At 37.7% G+C, this 21,388-nt stretch overlaps 3 protein-coding genes across 7 annotated transcripts; 2 read left to right on the forward strand and 1 right to left on the reverse strand.

Annotated features, from left to right (window-relative positions):
* Positions 1–938: 938 nt before the first annotated feature.
* Positions 939–2,773, reverse strand: LOC128214191 (dehydrogenase/reductase SDR family member 1-like). Of its 4 annotated transcripts, none has more exons than XM_052920533.1 (2): positions 2,735–2,773; positions 939–2,004 (listed from the first exon to the last, which is right to left on the reverse strand). In XM_052920533.1, the coding sequence occupies exon 2, from the start codon at positions 2,001–2,003 to the stop codon at positions 1,017–1,019; it is 987 nt and encodes a 328-aa protein (XP_052776493.1). In that variant the 5' UTR covers position 2,004; positions 2,735–2,773; the 3' UTR covers positions 939–1,016. The 4 variants fall into 4 exon arrangements, with proteins under 4 accessions (XP_052776493.1, XP_052776495.1, XP_052776496.1 ...); XM_052920535.1 differs by having other exon boundaries at positions 2,709–2,765; XM_052920536.1 differs by having other exon boundaries at positions 2,653–2,743.
* On the forward strand, positions 1,875–12,460 carry LOC128214190 (rho-related protein racA-like). 2 transcript variants are annotated; one of them, XM_052920532.1, is made up of 11 exons: positions 1,875–2,006; positions 3,351–3,545; positions 3,936–4,104; positions 4,929–5,047; positions 5,899–5,998; positions 6,672–6,862; positions 7,284–7,488; positions 7,842–8,078; positions 9,166–9,269; positions 10,490–10,729; positions 11,444–12,460. In XM_052920532.1, the coding sequence occupies exons 2-11, from the start codon at positions 3,363–3,365 to the stop codon at positions 11,657–11,659; spliced, it is 1,764 nt and encodes a 587-aa protein (XP_052776492.1). In that variant the 5' UTR covers positions 1,875–2,006; positions 3,351–3,362; the 3' UTR covers positions 11,660–12,460. The 2 variants fall into 2 exon arrangements, with proteins under 2 accessions (XP_052776492.1, XP_052776491.1); XM_052920531.1 differs by lacking the exon at positions 1,875–2,006 and adding an exon at positions 2,926–3,054.
* A 2,727-nt stretch (positions 12,461–15,187) lies between these two features.
* Positions 15,188–21,388, forward strand: LOC128213055 (uncharacterized). Its single transcript, XM_052918553.1, has 2 exons — positions 15,188–15,707; positions 17,408–21,388. Exons 1-2 carry the CDS (start codon positions 15,260–15,262, stop codon positions 21,259–21,261), a joined length of 4,302 nt encoding a protein of 1,433 aa, XP_052774513.1. The 5' UTR covers positions 15,188–15,259; the 3' UTR covers positions 21,262–21,388.

Genomic DNA, 21,388 nt, shown 5'->3' on the forward strand with positions numbered 1-21,388 from the left:
ATAATACGATTTTCGTATAGCCACTCCTGTTCTCGATCGATTCTTCTACCGATAGATTCAGTGTCACCGTTAATCAAACCAATCAACGACAACATAGTTACATGACATATAACTTATTGCTTGGTTAATTTCCCCCTTCAAGACTACTCCCGGGGTGCATGCACCGTGATGTTGGGGGACTGAACATTATTTATTGGTCTGTTCTGGTAAGAATTTCTTCACATAATTTTGCTGCACCAGTACTGACCTTATATATAAACATACATATGCAATGTAAGTAAACATAGTTCACACACACGCACGCACGCACGCACGCACACACACACATACACGCACACACGCACACGCACACACGCACACACACCCACACACATGCCGAATTTATTGGCACCGAATTCTACCATGTTTTCCCATCTGTGTACAGCGGACCACATCGTCGATACCGAACATTCATTACCCCCCCCCCCCCCCATTGAATGATGCACATCAAAAAGGGTGTTTGGTATTCCATAAAACCCATTGAAAAGCTTACCGAAAGGGGGTTGGGTATGCCTCTTATTACTGGTGTTCGCCTGTGAGAACATAAATGTATTTACATATTCGTTGTGATAATTTCACCTTTCTCGAAGCGATATGCTCATGATATTGAATAAAGGTTATCCTTTTTATTAGAATCTTACCAAAGAATACCTTTATGAACCAAGGTTGTCACTGCTTGAGAAGATGTGTTTTCATGAGAAACTATGTACATGCAGTATCGTTTTCACTTAAGATCGAAGAAAAAACTAATCCATATAAAAAGCGAAAACAAACTATGAATTATGCACTACAAGTAGACTCAATTTAACATGAATAATGAGAACTTTCTTGATCTCAATGAGCGTCAATTATATAAAAAGTTAAAAACAACAAACATGTAACCATACATTTTACTTGTATATACATTTTAATTGCCAGAGCTGGCGATTACATTCATGCTTACATTCTTATTCAGGTTTGTCAGTCATTGCATAATTTTAGTTTAATTTGTGCCCAGCAAATGACATAAGCCATGACGGAATTTTAACAAAGTCTGGAACAAAATTTGACACCCAGGAAATCCAAGATGGCGCGAATTTCAGCAGACAGTTTATTCGGCGTATGTTTATAGGCTTATGGCCATCATCATCCCTAAACCCATAGTGGTCCCCGAGGTCTGAGGTTATGTGCACTTTCCCGCTCATTTTCATGATATTTGTGTCATTTGCGAGTTGGACGACGCACATTCCGACGTACTCTACCGACTCCCCGTATTTGTAGTTGTCTCTCAGAATTTGTTCACTAACACCAGCCTCGACAGCCATGGTGGCTGACAATTTCGGATCCTTGAAGATTGCTTGTGAGCCCTCAGTTTTAACCACGCAAGGCCAAAGACACACGAAGGCGACGTTATGCTCCCTCAACTCTCGTGCGCAGTCAACAGCCATTCGATCACAGCCTTCTTTTCCGATACCGTACGGCACGTTTAACGTATACGTCATTCCCCCGTGACCGGAAATGTTAATAATCAGTCCCGACTTCCGGGGTACCATCAGACGAGCAGCTAGAACCGAACATAGGTAGTGGTTTCGTAAACCAACTTGATTCAGCTCATCATAGATATTATCAGGTAGTTCCCAGAAAGGCACTTTGACGTTATCTACGCATGCGCTGAATGCCGAGAACGCGTTGTTAACGAGAACATCTAAACGGTTATTCTGTTCCCGAGCAACCTTTTCAAACAATTTCTTAACATCGTCGTCGATCTTGTGATCACATTGTACAGGGATGCATTTGCCTCCCCTGGATTCGATCTCCTCACACGTTTGTTCGAGGGAACCCGGAAATTGGGCATCATCCTTGGCTTTGAGGGTCCTTCCGGTGACGTAGACGGTGGCACCTTGTGCGCCTAGCTGCAAGGCGATCCCGCGGCCGATGCCCCGTGTAGCTCCTGTCACGACGCAGACTTTGTCTTTCAATGACATTCTGTAAGTATACCAGAAATAATAATCTAATATAAAGGCTGTGTTCAAAAAGAGGATGTTATTAAAATAGCACATCAAATAATTACGTTCTACTATAATATGCCAGCATATTATTTTGCTAGTAAAATGTCAGTTCAGCTGGCTAATTTAACTTATACAACATATAGTAGCATGACTAATTAGTTTGACAAATAGATGGAAAATAATGATACTACGATCGATTCTATCAGTTATATTTATTATGATTTTACAAACCATCCAACATCTACATTATGATTTTACAAACGGTTCAATTAGGATAGTTAGAAAATATTCCGTTATTGTCTATATGATTCTTCAAATAATTCTGACATAATAATACATTAGACTATATTAAAATGACACGGGCATGTATTTGCAGCAATATGCCACGTACGGTCGGTAATTAGGATACTACAATTATGCCGTAATATAATCTATGATACTAACACCTAATATATGATACTACAAATCATCATAATGTCATATAGTTATACACTGAGGATACTGCATTTACATAAGATGCTACATTAGTACATGTACAAATGTAGATCATATTATAATGCTATATGCGTGTGTTGTACATAGCGCGATTAAGACCAATTTGTATAAAATGACTGACTGAACACACAAACGATCATAAGATTTCCACTGTTTACATAGAACGTGCGATCTTTACATGCATACATCTTTCCAAAGCAGTTACAAATCACCTATATCTCTTTTAAGTCCTCGTGTTTACAAAATTACGGAAGTACATGTATATATCTACAAACTGCATATTTTACAACATTACCTCCCCTTACCAATACATGTACAGTGTTAATATCTATTTTTAGTTACTCGAAAATCCGCATGCTATTGGATGTTATTTATAGAAGTCGAAGATCACTTTAAATATAGCGTTGACAGTTTGTATGTAAACGCGAAATATTCTCAATTTTATTTATTATTGTGATATCTGAAATTGTGATAGTATATTTGTGTAGATTTAAACTTCAAGAATTTACAATACAGAGAATACATTTGACCGGTAAGCTCGAATCTTAACTATTATTTTATTATTGCCAGTGGATATATACAGTAATGATCTTAGTTTATAAATAAACTATACTGTAAACAGTACAGTACATTTGCTGGCGCGAAATTTTAAAAACATAATCCTCAATGTTCGTGTCCATAATAATGTTGCTACTGTATAGTAGTGTTGTTGTTTTTTACACTTTTTAAATTTTAATATATTCTAAGATATCTATTTTTTAACTGCATATGTTACATTGAACATAACATAACATAAATAAAAATATATATATATATATATTTGTGCAGGACTCGGCAACAATGGAGAACATAAAACTATTAGTTGTCGGCGACGGCGGCGTCGGCAAGAGTTGTCTTCTTATATCATACACAACAAACGCGTTCCCGTCGGAATACGTCCCGACAGTGTTCGACAATTACTCTGCCAATGTAATGGTTGATGGGAAACCGGTCAATTTGGGCCTCTGGGATACCGCGGGACAGGTAAGTCGGCGTTCAATTATAACGGAGAGCACCGTAGCGGATCCAGGGCGGAGGGGGGGGGCTTGAGTGCACGTGTACGTGGGGACATTTTTAGATGTACTACGACATCCAGTGTTGTGTAACACGTTCATGTAAACGTATCAGGGAGTCTGAGTTTAAAGAGAACTTCGCAAATGAGTTTTAAACTCAACTGCAATTTTACATGTAGTTGTAGCTACGTGTACAAGAACAGATAAATTTGTCATTTCAATACCTCAGTGAAATAAACGTTCTGAGAGTGTTTGACGATTGTGCACTCCCCCCCCCCCCCCAACCCCCTGCCCCACTCTCAGTTTGAATTTCCGGATCCACCACTGCTGCTTGATTTAATTCCAATAAATTCTTTTTTAGGAGGATTACGACCGCCTCAGACCCCTTTCCTATCCAGGGACGGACGTGTTTTTCATCTGTTTTGACCTTAGCAGACCATCTTCATTTGAAAACGTGGAGCCAAAATGGCTACCGGAAGTGAGACATTTCTGCCCAAATACTCCGATTGTACTAGTCGGTTGCAAAGCTGGTAGGTCGATCTGCTGCAAAAAATACCAAATTAATTTAAAATGTGTTATAATTGAAAAACATTCGACTGCATTTAAAAGCTGATCTTTTGTCAGCAGTCTTATATCAGTTGTTTCCCGATATTTACGCCAAAAAAATGGCTCATTCCAAGACAAAATAAAAAAAAAGCTGTCAAATCGGTAAATCTGTAAGAGTGCAGCTTTAAGGGCAAATTACACCAATTTGGAAGTGACTTGTAACGACGTTCAAAGCAAAACAAAATCTATCGGGGTTTTTAATGTTAAGTACACAAGTGGAACCTTCAGTAGAAATAAGTGTTTTTTCGCGTGCAAATTGGTCAACTGACTATGTACAGAATGCGTTGTAGCCCGAAAGTTGTTTATTGCAGTCGCACTTTGTATACTGTACGATGCTAAATTGGTCAAATGTAGCTAAAATTCTACTCTGCAAGACTTCTGTAAAAAAGAATATTGTATAATGATTGATGATGATGGGTTTTCGCGTGCAAATTGGTCAACTGACATCATCATACAGAATATGATATAGAGAATTTATAAGTTGTTTCTTGCCTTTTGCAAAGTAACGCGAAAGTCGTTTATTGTAGGCGCACTTCGTATACTGTACGCACTCTGCAAGACTTCTGTAAAAATATATTGTATAAATACGAGACAAACTCATTCGTTGCTGAGAGTTCAAATACTTTTTGTTGCAAACTGTATGTAGACTGTAAAGAAAGTTTTAACTACAGACCGTAAAAAGGCTTTTTGCCGCTGGTTGTTTAAAATGTTACTTTCTGCAGATTGGTATTTATGTTATGTATTGCAGACCTGCCGTCCGCAGTATCCGCAGCCGACATCGACAAGCTTACCAAGACTCAAGGACTCAAATACTGTGAAACCAGCGCCCTCACCCAGAAGGGACTGAAGATCTGCTTTGATGAAGCAGTAAGTTTTTTCTTTGGAACTTTAATAGGGCGTGTCTTCTTTGCCTTTTTTTTTACTTTTAAGTATACACTTTCCGGTGGTATATAGAGAGGGGTTTATCAGTGAAATAATATTGATATTTTTCTGTTTCAAACAGTGAAAATATCGATTTGGTATTTTTCTCTTCTTTAAAATTTAAGCCCGCTCTTGGTTCCAAATGACACAGATGACATGGATATAACATTCGAACATCGTTGGTTCGAGCTCGCTTGGCTCGATTTCCTCGTTGGCTCGAACTCGATGTAAATCACCGAATTCGTTCTACATATCTAAGCTTTCTCAGGTTTCGACTGTAATTCTATTTAAATCCATGATTGTGAAAATATCCTGATCAATAAAAGCTGTTTGAAACACAAAATAAAGCAAAAGTATCCGTATTTCCACTCTTTCACATCCTATTGGCTGTGTCACTATTTTCATAATACGGTTTCGGGTAACTTTGTCGTAAACGAAATAGCATGCTATATCTGTCGGAATGCATTCTGATGACTATTTATGTGTAACTGTATAAGATAAGGGATTTAGGCTTTTCCCCCCGAAGAACAATTAAGTTCCATTTAACCATTTACATAGCTTAAAAGGTCATCAACTCTTTGATATGTTATGTACATGTGTATGTTTGTTATTCCTGTCGGAAAATACCCGACTTTAAATAAATAGTCTTGTATCTTGTAACAAACAACTCTTCAACTACCCTTATTCGTGTCTTACCTCCTTTGCCGAAAGACGAACTTCAGCCAGTGACCACTCAAAGCAGAGAAATACCTCTGACAAAAATATTGTATCTTATACATGTATCTTGTATCTTTAAGATACGGTCAGTTCTGAACGCACCAAAGACAAAGAAATCCAAGGGTTTTTTCGGTAAATCGAAAAAGGCCATCCCAGATCCGCCAGTTATGCCCCAAACAGGTAAGCCCTTTGGTTGTCAAGTTGATACCAAAAAAGTGGTTGATGACTTTTCTTATTAGGTAGGGATCATCATTGGCGTTGTTGGGTACATCGCAGTTGTCCATCCTCGGCACCCCAGTGTAACTTAACCTATATAAATATTATAGACCCATGGACGCATGGACTCAAATATAAATAGTATATAGCTAATAATACACTGGGGTGCCGAGGATGCCGTTGTCAAGCTAATCATGAACATACATACATTATGAAAATCGTTTAGGCTATTCCAGGTGTGTGGAATTTTTAACTTTATTTATTTTAAAACGGTTGTAAGGAAAGCTATATTAACGTATGCTTAGTTACTGTCGTTGGAACAATGTTAAGTGGGAGCGCGCTCTTGTGTTCTTGGGGAACCGAAAAGCCTGGAGAAAATCCACATATTAGGTGACCACCAACATGCAAACTCAAATTCATCCAGGCCGGGAATCGAACCCAGGAAGCCTTTATGGGAAGCAACTGCACTAAACACTGCGCCAGCCGGACAAACTATTCACATATTACTAGAAATAAACGTTTTCAGTGATAATACGCGTTTTGTGAAACTCTTTTTTAAGTACTGAGCATTTTGCGCCAATTCGGTTTTTCGTCAAAGAAGTGATAAAATCTTACATTAATTTTTAACAATTCACAGGTTTCGCGCCAAAAATCGACATTGAGACGTCCACGTTTGGTGAGGACTGGTACCGGATGTTACAAGATCCTCGTCACTGTGACGTCACATTCCGGTTGGCCGGCAGTCACAGTCTTGACGCCCATTCACTCGTGTTGTGTGCCGCCTCCAAGATGTTTGCTAAAATATTCGGAGTTTCGAAACCGATAAAGGTATGCTTTATTAATTTTTTTTCTTCTTTTTAAACAAAAATGTCGTTGAATGGTTTTGTTTTGGATTATTAAGGTATGTGATGTATACAATCGATAAATCATCGCTGTCAAAATAAGGGCGGCGACAATCGATAGTGATTGTCCAAAATCGATGTCGCTAATGTTACTTCCGGCAATTACGTATATTTTTGTAATGCGCGATACTTACATGTACTTGATGCGGTGTGCACTATTTTGCAACTGATGTGCAATTATTATGCATTAGTTTTGTTGTTATGTTTATTTCTTTATTTCTTAAACTGAACAAAATCCTTCTTTGAACGTCAAGTCACTGACGTCATAAACAGAAAGTGGAAAGTAGCGCTATATATTTATGCTCAATAAAGATATAACCTTGACAAAATCGATAACATTTTTGTAGAACAACCAGATGAAAGAAATAAACGCCATAGACAACTTCACATTTGAGCAGCTTAATTCCGGTGCGGTCCCTGGAATCGCTGCTGTGTATGGAAAGGATGCCGAGGTCAAAGGTGAAGGTCAATCACGAGCGCACACTGTTGTGGAACTAAGCGAGGATATATTGGCCAAGACATTCATCAGAGTTCTGGAATTCTTGTATTCAGGTAAACGTCAACAAGTTAAAAACATTCATGATCCAGTGTATAACTGTCCACTGTTTCTATTGGTTGAGTGTATAAGTGTCCACGGTTCCCATTGGTCGAGTCTATAACTGTCCGCTGTTTCTCTTGGTCGAGTGTGTAACTGTCCACTGTTTCTATTGGTCGAGATAATTAAATACCATGTTTGTTTTGGTCGAGTGAAAAACCCTCTAGAATCTTTTTTGGTCGAGAGAATAAACAATCACAATTTCCTTTGGTCGACTGAATACATTTCCAAAATTTATATTGTTTTTTGGTCAAACGAAAAGACAACATTACCACGTGCATGACTAATAACCGTTTTTTCATCCAACCAGGCGTCCCGCGTTTCCCTGACCCAGATGAAGTCAGCGAGGACGAGATCAAAGACTTAGAGCGCGTTGCAAAGATCTTCCGACTGAGCTACTTGGAGACGATTTGTAATAATCTGCTCACAGAACAAGAGTTCCTGAATCCAAGTATTGGCACGTTCTTGAATGACGAGACAGGCGCTCGTATGAAACAGTTGTTCTTTAACAATGCGGATGGCGCGGACGTCGTTTTTAACGTTGGAGGTTGGTAAAGTTTCAATCCATTTTGCAAAGGTATCTTAGAATCTTAATAATATCTGTCATGTGTTCCCGTTCCGGATAGAAAAATCCGACCCGAGGGCACCTGCGTTGCCTGGTAACGAGGCTTGCCTCGTTACCGGCTACGCAGCGTGCCCGAGGGTCGGATTTTTCTGTCCGGAACGGATACACATGATAGATATTTTTTCTAGCATACCTTAATTAATTTTTTGTGTGAAGAAACTGCATAAAAAAAGCTCATTTTTTTGTACATTTCACCAAAAAGCGCGTGCGATAATGTTTACTGACGTCATGTCGCGCAGTATTTTTATTCACTGTCAACGTCAATAAGTTCCTTCGATATCAAGTCTTTGAAGGGTTATTTCGTTGTTGTGAAGATATATTTTTGCAAAGTTAATGTTTATGGAACTCATCTATTGAAATCTCATAATCATGGTTACTTAAAGTATATAATAAAAGAGATAAAAAGTATTACGTCACAGCGCGTGACTCATCTGGCATGGGGGGATGCCAGATGGGATTTTCCAGCACGGCTGACGTCACCGGAAATGCCTATCCGGTGTGCTAGAATATCTGGTATAGAGTGAATGACAAACACAAATTACATATCCAGCCCATATTTGAAGATGCAAGAAAAAGTTTTTTTTCACGAAAATGGGGTAGTGTGTTTTGTTTCGTTTTTAATGTTTTAAAGCTGCACTCTCACAAATTGACAGTTTTGACCTTTTCTTAAAATAAATTGTATCAGAATCAACTCATTTTGCATCAAATCAGTCATATAATACAATAGAACAGATCCCAATTGTTGGTAAACTGCCGAAAATTTCTTTTTTTCTTAAAGCGTTTGAAACGCATTTAGCCATTAAACATCAATTTTATAGCGTAAATGATAAAAAATTCGATCTAATCTTTTATTAAGCACTGGTTTCCAGACATGTACCCAAATTGGCGCATTTCTTAACAACAAAATATAAAGAAGACATGTAGCCAACATATGGCCGTAAGTTTTGTCAAAGGAAATTTGAGGGCACGAGATTAACATGTAACCAATGTTGTTTGTTGTCCCTTCCAGGTTCTCATATATACGCAAACAAGTGTGTGTTGAGTACGCGATGTGACGTCATGGCGGCCATGTTTAGTGGGAACTTTGTGGAGAGCAAGTCTAACATGACGGAGGTAAAAATGCATTCATAGCTTATTACAAATGGATAACTTAGATTTATAAATGTATAACATAGTTTTTTGTTATTTTTTGCAAATAATGTTGAATTATTATTCCTCTTTTGACGTCATTCATTCGGTAGTCACGTGGTTTAATGTTTCTTTGCTGTTGTTGTAACTCGTGCGTCAGAGAGTGAAATACTTTTTATTATCACAAGGGACCACTTTTCTAGTTCAATCATTTTTTTTTAAATGCTCGCATACACCAAGATTCATTATCATTCATGCTATACATGATAAAATATAATAGGACAGGGATTGCTTAGAAAAGTTGTATATGGTATTGAAATTATGATATTGCAGTCATGCTTCAGTAAAATTCAGTAAACGACGGTTTGTTAAAGATGCACTCTTACTACCAAATAAGATTTACCACAATTAATACAGTTGTTTTACTATACCAAAAGGAATGGATAAATGTCAAAAACAATGGTTCCTTTGAAGGATAACAAGTTTAATTTGAAAGAGAGGTGCAGAAAACACGGAAATTCTACCTTATGTGACGAAAGGTGATCACACTAAATCTTTTAGCACTCACCAGTCATTTAACATTGATTGTTTTGCGTTTTCAGCTATTAAATACATGGTAACAATCTTGTTATCATTATATTACTATTTTCCATAAATGCATTATTTAGTAATTAGTTGAAGGTGTATCACTCAAAATGTATATACTATACATGTGTATGTAATGATTGTGATTAAAAGTGTCACTTTAAACCGCCTTGTCACCGACGGTGTGTATAATAGGGTTATTAGTACTGCGTTTTGATCCGGGAGGTTGTATTCGACTCGAGTGCAGAGTCGGATCTCACTCGTCTTGCTTCAAAATCTGCAAAATCCACGAGAGTCGAATACGACATTCCGAAAAATAACGCAGTACTAATAATCCTTTTCTTATATACATTACTGGTTAGATCACTTCAAAGCCACATGTTTTCATAATCAATGTCATTTTAACGATGCACTGTTTTGTTTTTTGACGTCATTTTAACATCGCGCAACGATACTTGTTATGACGTGACGTCATGAGAGTGGAATACGGTCGTATTGTACTGGAGTGGAATACAGACTACCGTATTTTGCGATATGTATTGCGTGTGGATTTATGATGGGTATATAATATAAACGATTATGTTAACATTACGGTATTTATGAACGACTATATTTTGCAGATTCACATACCAAATACAACAGAAGAGACCTTCTTGGCATTCCTCGAGTATCTCTACACCGACCATTCACCCATTGAGGATTCCGACGCCGTCGGCATCATTGTTCTTGCCGACGAGTATGGTCAGAGACGCCTGATAAACCTCTGTGAACTCTACATCACCAAAGAGATTGACAGGAGTGTGACCAAGCAGATCGAACGTTCGGAAATTGACGTCATCGGATTGTTGCTGACGTCACAGGTGTGTGTGAATTGAAAGTGTAATGCACCAGTCAATTGTAACTACGCCCCCCCCCCCCCCAGGTCTGGGGATAGCTGAGGAAATGGGCTTCGCGCCAAATATAGCGGAGATTGGCCTTACCTAGTGTCCGGGGTTGCGGAGGCATTTAGCGGGGATTTTATCAGCTGTTTGTTCCCGCAGGGCGGGGATTTTACCCGGGCTTGGCTTGACCGGAAGTCAAAGTCCCCGCTTTTCCCCGGAATCCCGGACCTGGGGGAGCCGTGATTACAATTGACTGGTGCATAATAATAACGAGATTTTGATTGTGTCAACGGTTGGAATTATTCCGGTGGAAGTTTTATTACGTGTAACACTTAATAACCAAAATTGAAGAATAAAAATATCTAAAATAAGATTCAAGTCAATAATAAAATAATAGCTGTTATAGATTCGGCTATATTGAATCAAAATCCTTATTGTAAATAGTATTTGTTTATGAAACATTTACTTGTTGTTTGTACATTATTAGTTAAAATTGAGTTATTCTACAACTACTAATCTGCAACTAGCAGATACGTGTTTAAGCAAAAATTTGTATATTCTTATTCTAAAATAATTCATTGCCCAATAGTTTTTTACTAACGCTCTCGGCAAAATATAGAATCTTCTGTTAAATTTTATATTATGATTTAATAATGGAGCTTTTTTGTTTATAAACCTTATTTTTCTTTTCAGGCCTACAACGCTTCACAAATCGCAAACTGGTGTCTGTTTTTTATTGCGAGTAACTACTTAGCCTTCGAGAAGAGACCTGAATTTCCACAACTCAAGGGAGATAATAAAAACTATGTGGAAGAAAACAGGTGGCCTCCCTTGTCCTATTTAAAGGACGTCGAAGAGTATGAGCGGAAATACGGATCAAAGAGTAAAGACGCATGCGCAGTGATGTGAGAGAAAAATTGACGTTTAAATAAATGTTTATACGTATTGGGAAAATACGGGAAAAGTGCCGTCCCTTCTGACTTAATTCGTTGCAAAGACTTAACTGGTCATTTAGTTGCCAACGTTTAAGTGAAGGTGAACAGATGTGTCCTCTACACCATTATAAACAGCATAAAATACGAAAGGACAGAAGAGATATTGAACACTAGATGTTTACTCTTCATTGAAATTTAGAAGAAAAAAGTAATAAAATACGCCCAAAATGCACCATATTTGCTAGTAATTGTGGGCATGTTTCCCCCACCTACTACCAACATTATAACCCGAATGAATTTCGGTTCTGAGGGAGGGACGCAAGTCATTGTTAAGCCCCTAAGTTACGCCTCCATCCTGGAGCTGCCCCTGTCGGATAAGCCGATAAGAATTCTTCTCAATTCTGTATATTTACTGTTGTGTGCATATAATTTATATCATAAGTTTATTTTTCTTGAAAAGTGCGGTCTTCCCCTTGCAATTTTGTGTACAAATTGTAATTTAAGTATCCGAATAAATATTGTGTATTTCGAGGACGTATAATGTAACGCAGAATTTTAGTGTGTCGACTACACTCTGAAAAAAATTCAAATTAGGGTTTAAATGTGCCTCTTTGGACTTGACGCATCACTTTACAATCAGCGCACTGTTTGCATATTGTAAATATATTTAGGGAGGAACATAGTACATTATATGTATAGAAACATACTTGAAAAAAAACAATTGTTTACGTTTTTCAAAACAGATTTGTCCGGTTGTTTCAATTACCAGAAGCAGTTTCGGTGGGGGGGGGGGGGGGGGGCGCACCCGGCACTCTTTCCCCTAAAATCGTCCTAATTTACTTTTTAAGTCAATATTGGAGAGAAAAGTCATAAAATTTGCTTAAATTTCGGATTAGTTATTGTTAAATTTACACCCCCTCTAACATCAATTCCAGGATCCGCCCCTGCCTTTATGTTTGTGTTTTATGTTGAATTTTGAAATGTGTGTTACATGTATATTGTTGTACAATTTGTATATAATACGGTTATTTAATGTGCAATTTTTACTATATATTGATTTTAATAGTTATACTGTCTTCGGATGAGGCTTATTATTTTATTTTACCATTATTGATATTTGTTGCAACAAGTGTGAGACTAGGTGCATATAAACTAGTTTAAACCACCAGTGAACTCTTGTTTTACCGACCGCTCAAAGGCGTTTCTCCCAACATTCCATTCGGAACTCCTCGGCTATTTTTCATCGTTATAGTTATAGTCGTGGTTATACTATTGGAGGTACTCGTCATGTTTATCATCCTGATTATTGCGTTGGTTATAGTTATAGTCGTGGTTATACTATTGGAGGTACTCGTCGTGTTTATCATCCTGATTATTGCGTTGGTTATAGTTATAGTCGTGGTTATACTATTGGAGGTACTCGTCGTGTTTTTCATCCTGATTATTGCGTTGGTTATAGTTATAGTCGTGGTTATACTATTGGAGGTACTCGTCGTGTTTATCATCCTGATTATTGCGTTGGTTATAGATATAGTCGTGGTTATACTATTGGAGGTACTCGTCATGTTTATCATCCTGGTTATTGCGTTGGTTATAGTTATAGTCGTGGTTATACTATTGGAGGTACTCGTCATGTTTATCATCCCGGTTATTGCGTTGGTTATAGTTATAGTCGTGGTTATACTATTAGGTGTACTCGTTGTGTTTATCACCCTGGTTATTGTGTTGGTTATGCAACAGTCAATCGTAACCACGCCCCCCCCCCCGCCACAGGTCCGGGGAATAGCGGGGACTTTGACTTTCGGTCCAGCCAAGCCCGGGCAAAGGCCAATTCCCCGCTATATTTGACGGGAAGACAAACCACCGCATTCACCCGGCACTGCGGGGCACCTGGAAGGTAAAAGCATGGCCCATCTCCCCGGCTATCCCTAGTATACCCCCGGACATGAGGGAGGGGGGGGACGTGGTTTCAATTGACTGGTGCATTATAGTTATAGTCGTGGTTAAAGTCGTGGTTAAAGTCGTGATTGCCGTAACCAATGTTATGATCGTGCTTATAGTCGTGGCTTTAACCGCGGCTATATTTTCGTGGTAATTATCTTTAAAATAGTCTTGAGAATATTTTTGGTTATAGTCGTTGCTTTTGTCGTGATTATAGTCGTCGTGATTTAAATTATCGTGATAACAGTCGTGGTTGTAGTCGTTACCATACACGTGGTTATAGTCGTGTTATAGTCGACGTGAACTACGGTCGTCGTGATAACAGTCGTGGTTATAGTCGTTACCATACACGTGGTTATAGTCGTGTTATAGTCGTCGTGAATTACGGTCGTCGCTATAACAGTCGTGATTATAGTCGTTACCATACACGTTGTTATTGTCGTGTTATAGTCGTCGTGAATTACGGTCGTCGTGATAACAGTTATGGTTATAGTCGTTACCATACACGTGGTTATAATCGTGTTATAGTCGTCGTGAATAAAGGTCGTCGTGATAACACTCGAGGTTATAGTCGTGATCATACTCGTGGTTATAGTCGTGTTATGGTCGTCGTGAATTACGGTCGTCGTGATAACAGTCGTGGTTATAGTCGTGATCATACTCGTGGTTATAGTCGCGTCATAAATCGCGATTATAATCTTGGCTTTGATCGTTGAATAATAGTCGTAGTTTTGTTCGTGGCCATAGTCGTTGATATAGTAATAGTCGTGTCTATAGTCGTCGTGATATTATAGTCGTGATTATAGTCATGGTTTAAGTCGTGTGAATACGTGTCAAGGTTTCAACGCCAGGAACATAAGCCAAGTCAACACTTTTATTTTGTCAAATTCATGTACAACTTGTAAATATTGAGATAGATAATACAGATAATGCAACGTAAAGGATCTTGGTAGGTTACCACTAGACCACGGATCCGTGGCCACCACATGTATATATCATCAGTTATTTCTAAAATACCGTGTGCTATGACATACGATACTAATAACAAAACACTTTCGCAAAAACAACACCTTTTGTTTAGATCAAAATTAGCTGCTGTTACAAGTTGTACCGTGCGAGGCCAAAAAACGCAAACGATCCCTTCTGAGAAAGGCATACGCGATTCTGAAGGTGGTCGACTGGTGTTTTATATAATTTATAAGCCCTGAACCTCCACATGGATAACTGATTATGTCAATTTGCAAATTACTAAGTACATAAACTTAAGTTATGAACACACTTTTACCTACAACGGAAAGTTACAATTGTTTCTAGTGCAATAAACACATAATTATGGACTTCAATCATAATTTAGTAGTATGATTGTTGTATCGTCATGGCCTTTAATAAGAAAATATCGGCCTATCCCTCCTTCATTCGGCTTATCAATATTCACTTAATAAAACACTTCAGCATGAGATTTCCAACATTCTATATTTAGATCCAGTTCACCGAACACCCGCATTCACCTAAAGTATTAAGTGGAGTTAACGAAGCGTATTATAAGAAGTTAGCGTTCAATTTCATGTAAACTTGTACTCATTTTCAGAGTCTAGTTTAAGAGACATGTGTTGTGTTTTTATAACTAAATGAAATGGCTAACAAAATTACTGATGCTGCTTCTACCGATGAGGACCATAGACATTTAGACAGTGGTATTGATAATATTGATGATAATTTGCGTGTTCAGTTGAGCATTCAATCGACAATACAAACCCAGGCTGACGAATTAGGTTACCGACAAAATGGAGGTTGTGAACGTTTGGACGAGCAGCCGTTTAATTTTGAGAGGATTGGAAAATCGGCGGTTGAGGCAGTGGAATATACTTGCAGAGTTCAGGCAGAAGAAATTGAAGAGAAGACTCAAAGTCTAATAGATGAAATAGATAAAACAGGGGAGACAAATCTTGAAACACTCCAGAACGAAGGACTGTGTCTACTCGATGATTTGAAAACATGCAGTTTCATCGAACGACAAAAGATAAAAGATCTAGGATCAGCCGTTCAGGGGGATCCCACATTGAATCAGCACGCCCTTGAAGGTAATTAATTATGTTTAGTGTTTATTTAGTATTAGACGATAACGACGATCAATCATTGCCAGTGTTTATAAAACATATTTAGTAATTTTATTACGTAAGACATTATCGTACTTAAGTAAAACAATTGTCATATGATAGTATTTACTGATAATGCCAAAATACTATATAAAATGCTTAGTTGATTGGCTTTAGTAAAACACACTTATTTGTATATACATGTATATATTAATTTGACTTTGAACATATTAGGATATCGACTCAAGCGTACCAGGAAATGGCATTAGATGTTTCCAGTAATGCTCATTGTTTCTTATTGATTTATTAATTAATCTAATTTCATATTGCCGACATTTGAGGAGGGTTTAAATTAACTATGTGTCTGCACATATATATATTTGATAAAAATAGAGAAATTTGAAGTTCTGTTGTTAGAAAACTATTTTAGGTGTCATCATTATTAGAACTTTAGAAGTCGTAGTTATCTATTTAAAAATCGTATACCATATTTTACCGGTATGTATTAAATAAGTCATGATTGAAAGATAACATTTATTGACGCAATGTATTATTTGCATGTATAGTATGCAGATGGTATCGCGCGAATTACATGAAAATAGATGCGCTGCGGAAAAATGGTTGAATATACGGGAAAGTACGGTCCTGTACGTATTGAATATTCGGGCGTGTTCGGACCTATACACCCAACGTGTGCTGACCCCGTACACGAATACGTATACGGAGCACCACATGTACTGACTTCCGTACATCCTTCCCCGTACCCATGGATAAACGGAGTTACCAAAGGCTTTTAAAAGCCAAACTAGCATTACATTTTCTACAAAAATTTCTTATTACTAACACATTTCTGTTTCTCTACGTAATACGGACAAATATATAAAAGTCAATAGTATAAATGTTGTTCATAGCATATATACACCAAATAACTTTACTTGATTACAAAATTTAAAACTATTTTATAACATAGGTGTACGGTATTGAGTACATTTCCGTATATCCATAAAGTACGGGAATTGTTTCTTTTCCGTATACTCAGCGTGTACGGGAACTTGTATATTTCCGTAGATCCATAACATACGGGAATTGTACACGCCCGTATATTCATCGTGTACGGGAATGGTATAATCCCGTATTCTCAAAGTGTACGGAAGAGCTTAAATTCCCGTACACCCAACATGTCCGTCCACTCAAGATATACGGTGCCGTACATTCATCAACATAGTTTTAGTAATAGCGGCAAATCAACACATTCCTGTTTTCCTACGTAACAGTGATTTTTTACAGTGTCAATGGTAAAAATGTTGTTCATTTCATTTATACTATCAAATTAAATACCAAAAGACATAACTTGATTACAGAATTCATTTTTTTTATTATAACATTGGTGTTCGGGTTAATACTCGCCCGTACATCGAATCCCGTATACTCAAAATGTACGAATTTTATGAATACTAGTATACGGGTCCGAACATACCCGTATATTCAACATCCCGTCCACTTACCGCACACGTTGGATGTACAGATTTCAGTTAATTCCCGTGTATAAAACCATTTTCCACATGTATTACCACTATATTCGTTACTTCCCTGAGAAGCAACGCTTTTATCTTAAAAACCTTTATCCTATTTCATTTCATTTCAAATATCTTATATAATTAATTTCAAAAATATCTCTCTTGCAGAATTCAAGCGAGACCTTGTTGACTTCTACTATGTGAAACATAGCGAGTTGCCAATTTCACCACTTATAAAGCAGAAAAGTTCAAAACTTCTAGATTTCTACGTACTTCCCACGATGAAACGGCGACTTTGCAATCAAATGAGTGGGTCTAATATCAATGCCTTTGAAAACATAGACCAGATTGCAGATATTTTGCTGGATGAAGATAAACCATCTCAAGAGTTGACTGTTGTATCTGCAAGATCCGGTGTTGGCAAAACCGCATTTTGTAAATTTATTGCAATCGCATGGTGTACGTTCTACAAGGTTCTGGATTCGTCAGAAGAATCTCAGTATTGCAGAGATATCATCAGGGAAAACTTGCAGTTCTTGAACAAAACATATGACATTGTTTTCTATGTGAATTTGAATGAAGTAAGAAACGATGGCGGGGATTATTTCATCGAAAACGTCATCGAAAAGTCGATAATCCGTCGACTGAAGGGAAATTATGATCGAAAAATACTTGAAGCAGTTATGAAAATGAACTGTTTAATTCTGTTTGATGGACTTGAAAACTGGCCATATCAAGATTTACCCGAATTTGAAAAGGAACGACCTACATGCACGTTAGCTTTTACAGCCCGACCATGGGCGATTAGTAGATTTAATCTCCACGATATTTCGGACGTCAACTTCGTTCATATGGAAGGACTAAATGAAAATTCTTCAGGACTATTTATCGATAAGCTCATCCAGTGTCTTAATGAAAAATATGAAGGAAGGAAAAATCCAAACGATTTTGTTGCGATTTTGCAAGGACATAGAAACGCTGATCTCGTCCATGGAGATCCAAGTGATACAAGCAGTGTGACGTCGATTCCCCTGATCATTATGCACCTGGTATGTCTATGGTATGACGGACAACCGCTTGGAGAATCGAAATGCCAAACGTACTGCAATATGATCAATTTGCTCTTTGCACGCTCAAACAAAGCTAAACACGCAACTTCGAGTATAAAAAAGAAAGGCCATTTACCTTCTTGCTTTGATAATTGCCAAAGCTGTTTGGAAAACATGGATGCAATGTTTTCTCTAGCTGAATTGGCATTTAAGGCTTTATTCGCGGGAAACAAGGAAAACAGATACGTCTTTCGGGGAAGCTTCATACCGAAGAAACCAAAGTCGTTCGAGCGATTAGTACTTGATATTGGAATCATATCAAAGGAAGTTATATCCCCTACGGCCTACGGTAGCCAGGAAACATACAGTTTCTACCATGTGTCATACCAAGAAATGCTGTGTGCGCTGCACCTTGCAACTATGAATGGCGATGAATTTAAACATTTTTTGCAGAACTTTCGTATGGACAATTTTGCGGATGCATTGGATTTCACGGAAATATTTGTTTTCTTATGCGGGATGAACGATACAAGAGCATCGCTTTTTGCTGAGTCATTTTCTGATTTGATCAATAGAATGTTGCCGAAATCTATATTTCATGATGTTGACTTTGTTTTATGTGAGAAAATTAAGTTTGTTCAAGACATAATCTGCAAAGGATATGATGAAAGTGTAAGAAATGGTACAACAAAGTCTGAACTTGTTTTGAGACATTTCAGTGATTCTGGCAAGATGTCTTTAGATTCAGCTCATTATTTGATAGACAAAAAGAATACCATCAGCTCCTTATTTTTATTGCAGGCGCAATGCAACGAAAAGCAAATTGCCTCTGTAGTTAAAAGAAACAAACATTCGCTTGGATTCCTATACATGTATACTGGAAACTCTGAAGCAGATGAATGTGTTGCATTGAAGAAAGTGATTAAGGAATTAAAAAATTCTAATTTGCATACACTGCGGATTGCAAGAAGCGTACTGTCTGTAGAATTAAATTTGGCAAATTTGGAAACATTTTGCATAGAAAGGAGTGTATTTCATGCTCTGCCGTTTTGCAGCAAACTGAAACATTTTTCGGTCGACAATTGTTCAATGATTCAAACAAATCAAAGAGGTTTACTTCATACCGACCAAAGGCCGTCGTCACAAACCTTAGACCTTTCTAAACTCGCCAACCTTCAATCTCTGCATATAAACGACCTTCGCTTAATTACAGAATCCAAGAAGACTCCGAAGGGCGGAAACAAAGAGAAGACGATGTGGCCCAACTCTAGACGTTCATATTCTGACTCATCGCACACATCAAATGCTGGCAAGACTTTGTCACGTCCTTTGATTGTGTTGCCGAAACAAAATGAAATGAAACGACTAAATGTGAGCTCATTGTCCATGCCCGCACATCTAGACTTGTCTACGTATAATTTGGAATATTTGACAGTCAAATGCTGCCCCGACATTGTTGAGATGGCCGTTAATGCGAAATATCTATTTGAAATTGATATTTCTGGCGACATATCTTTAGACATAACGTTTGCATTTACCGCCAAACTTGAGATCCTTCGACTCAGAAACGTATATATATTGAAAACGGACGTGAGTGGAAGCGGTACGCTGGATTTATCACGTTGCCATAGTTTAAAAGAGGTGTCACTGACCCACGTCAGATTTGAGGGCAATTTCGATGTTTCAAGATGTCCTCGTTTGAAAAAGCTCAAATTGGACAATGTAATATTTAATGGCTTTGTTGTTGGAATGAACATACTTGAAATGGTTTCGTGCAAAGTTATTTCTCAGTGTAATCAAGTTATCTCGGAAGTTACACGATCAAAACCTGAATCATTAGAAGAGTGTACCCTTCACTGTACAGAACTGCTGAACGACGCAAGTGTTCCGATGCTTGTTGGTATGTTGCCATCGATGATAAATTTGAAAAGACTAAATTTAAGCAACATGCGCTTTCCCGATGTAATAAACAAACTTTCTCTTCCTGAAAATGTTACATCAATCACCTTTGAAAGAATAAGTATGTCATCATCTACACTATATGCACTTACATCTTCAGTCGAATCAGTATACCAAAGACAGAGTATAAACCTAACAAACTGTGATATTACACACATTGTTAATATTTATTTAAGACCTGAACAGCAAAATGCCCAGAGGAAAAGTCTTCAGCGAACTCAAAGTGTACGACAAGATATGACTAAAGAATTCACTCTCTCCCGGTCAAAGATGAATGTCTCAGACATGTATAAACTTGTAAGTGATCTGACAAAATGTGTATTTCCAGTAAAATGTATAATAGACAGGTGCACAGTCATACCAGGGGAAGAAGTTCTTCCTTTGAATGCAATAGAATCTAAACGATATCGGACGACACCATTTAGCCTTACCATAACAAACACAGATATTGAGAACGGGCGCATCAACTCTTTATTTGCATTGCTAGTTTTACTTCCAGGATCATTACACGTTCAGGTTAGGAACTGCAAAGTACTTGGCTCTGACAGCCACATAAGAGGTTCAGATTTAACTAATGCTACAGTGCCCAGTAACACCGTAAAAGAAGTGTCTATATTCGAAGCGAGTCTTTCTGATACTTTTCTTATTTCCTTAATTGCATCATCAACAAATGCTGTTGGCAAAATCAGCTTGCAAATAGATTCCTGCAAAATCTTGCCAATCGAGGAATCGGAACAGAGTACCAGAATTGAAACTATTCAGTTTAGATCTAAGTTTCCAGAAGATGATTCCACCAGAGTGTCAGATTATCTTTGCGTCACCATCGTTGAAACAATTATTCCCAAAGACGCACTTTACCAAGTGTTGATGCTCCTCAAGAACTCTTATAGGGATGTTCAATTCGTAGCTAAAAACTGTGACATAATTCCAAGCATCGATGTTCAATCTGCTATAACACATTTGAACGAAACTGGGAAATTTGAAATGGAATGTTGTGATGTTGTTGATAACTGATAATTTTTATGTTGTTAGGTAGTTCAACTTAGTTGATATTACCACTTATAAGTATTATACACTTATAAGTATTCTATTTTGTATTGTATAATAATAATAATAATAATAATAATAATAATAAACCTAT

This window comes from Mya arenaria, chromosome 13 (genome assembly GCF_026914265.1).
Source record: "Mya arenaria isolate MELC-2E11 chromosome 13, ASM2691426v1".
Taxonomy (NCBI): domain Eukaryota; kingdom Metazoa; phylum Mollusca; class Bivalvia; order Myida; family Myidae; genus Mya; species Mya arenaria.

Excerpts from the sequence above, each read along its gene's own strand:
- LOC128214190 (XM_052920532.1), top strand. The coding sequence starts at position 3,363 with ATGGAGAACATAAAACTATTAGTTGTCGGCGACGGCGGCGTCGGCAAG. Across the intron at positions 4,105-4,928 it reads ACTAGTCGGTTGCAAAGCTG|ACCTGCCGTCCGCAGTATCC; the intron begins GTAGGTCGATCT and ends TATGTATTGCAG. Across the intron at positions 5,048-5,898 it reads AGATCTGCTTTGATGAAGCA|ATACGGTCAGTTCTGAACGC; the intron begins GTAAGTTTTTTC and ends TGTATCTTTAAG.
- LOC128213055 (XM_052918553.1), top strand. The coding sequence starts at position 15,260 with ATGGCTAACAAAATTACTGATGCTGCTTCTACCGATGAGGACCATAGA. Across the intron at positions 15,708-17,407 it reads GAATCAGCACGCCCTTGAAG|AATTCAAGCGAGACCTTGTT; the intron begins GTAATTAATTAT and ends TCTCTCTTGCAG.
- LOC128214191 (XM_052920533.1), bottom strand. The coding sequence starts at position 2,003 with ATGTCATTGAAAGACAAAGTCTGCGTCGTGACAGGAGCTACACGGGGC.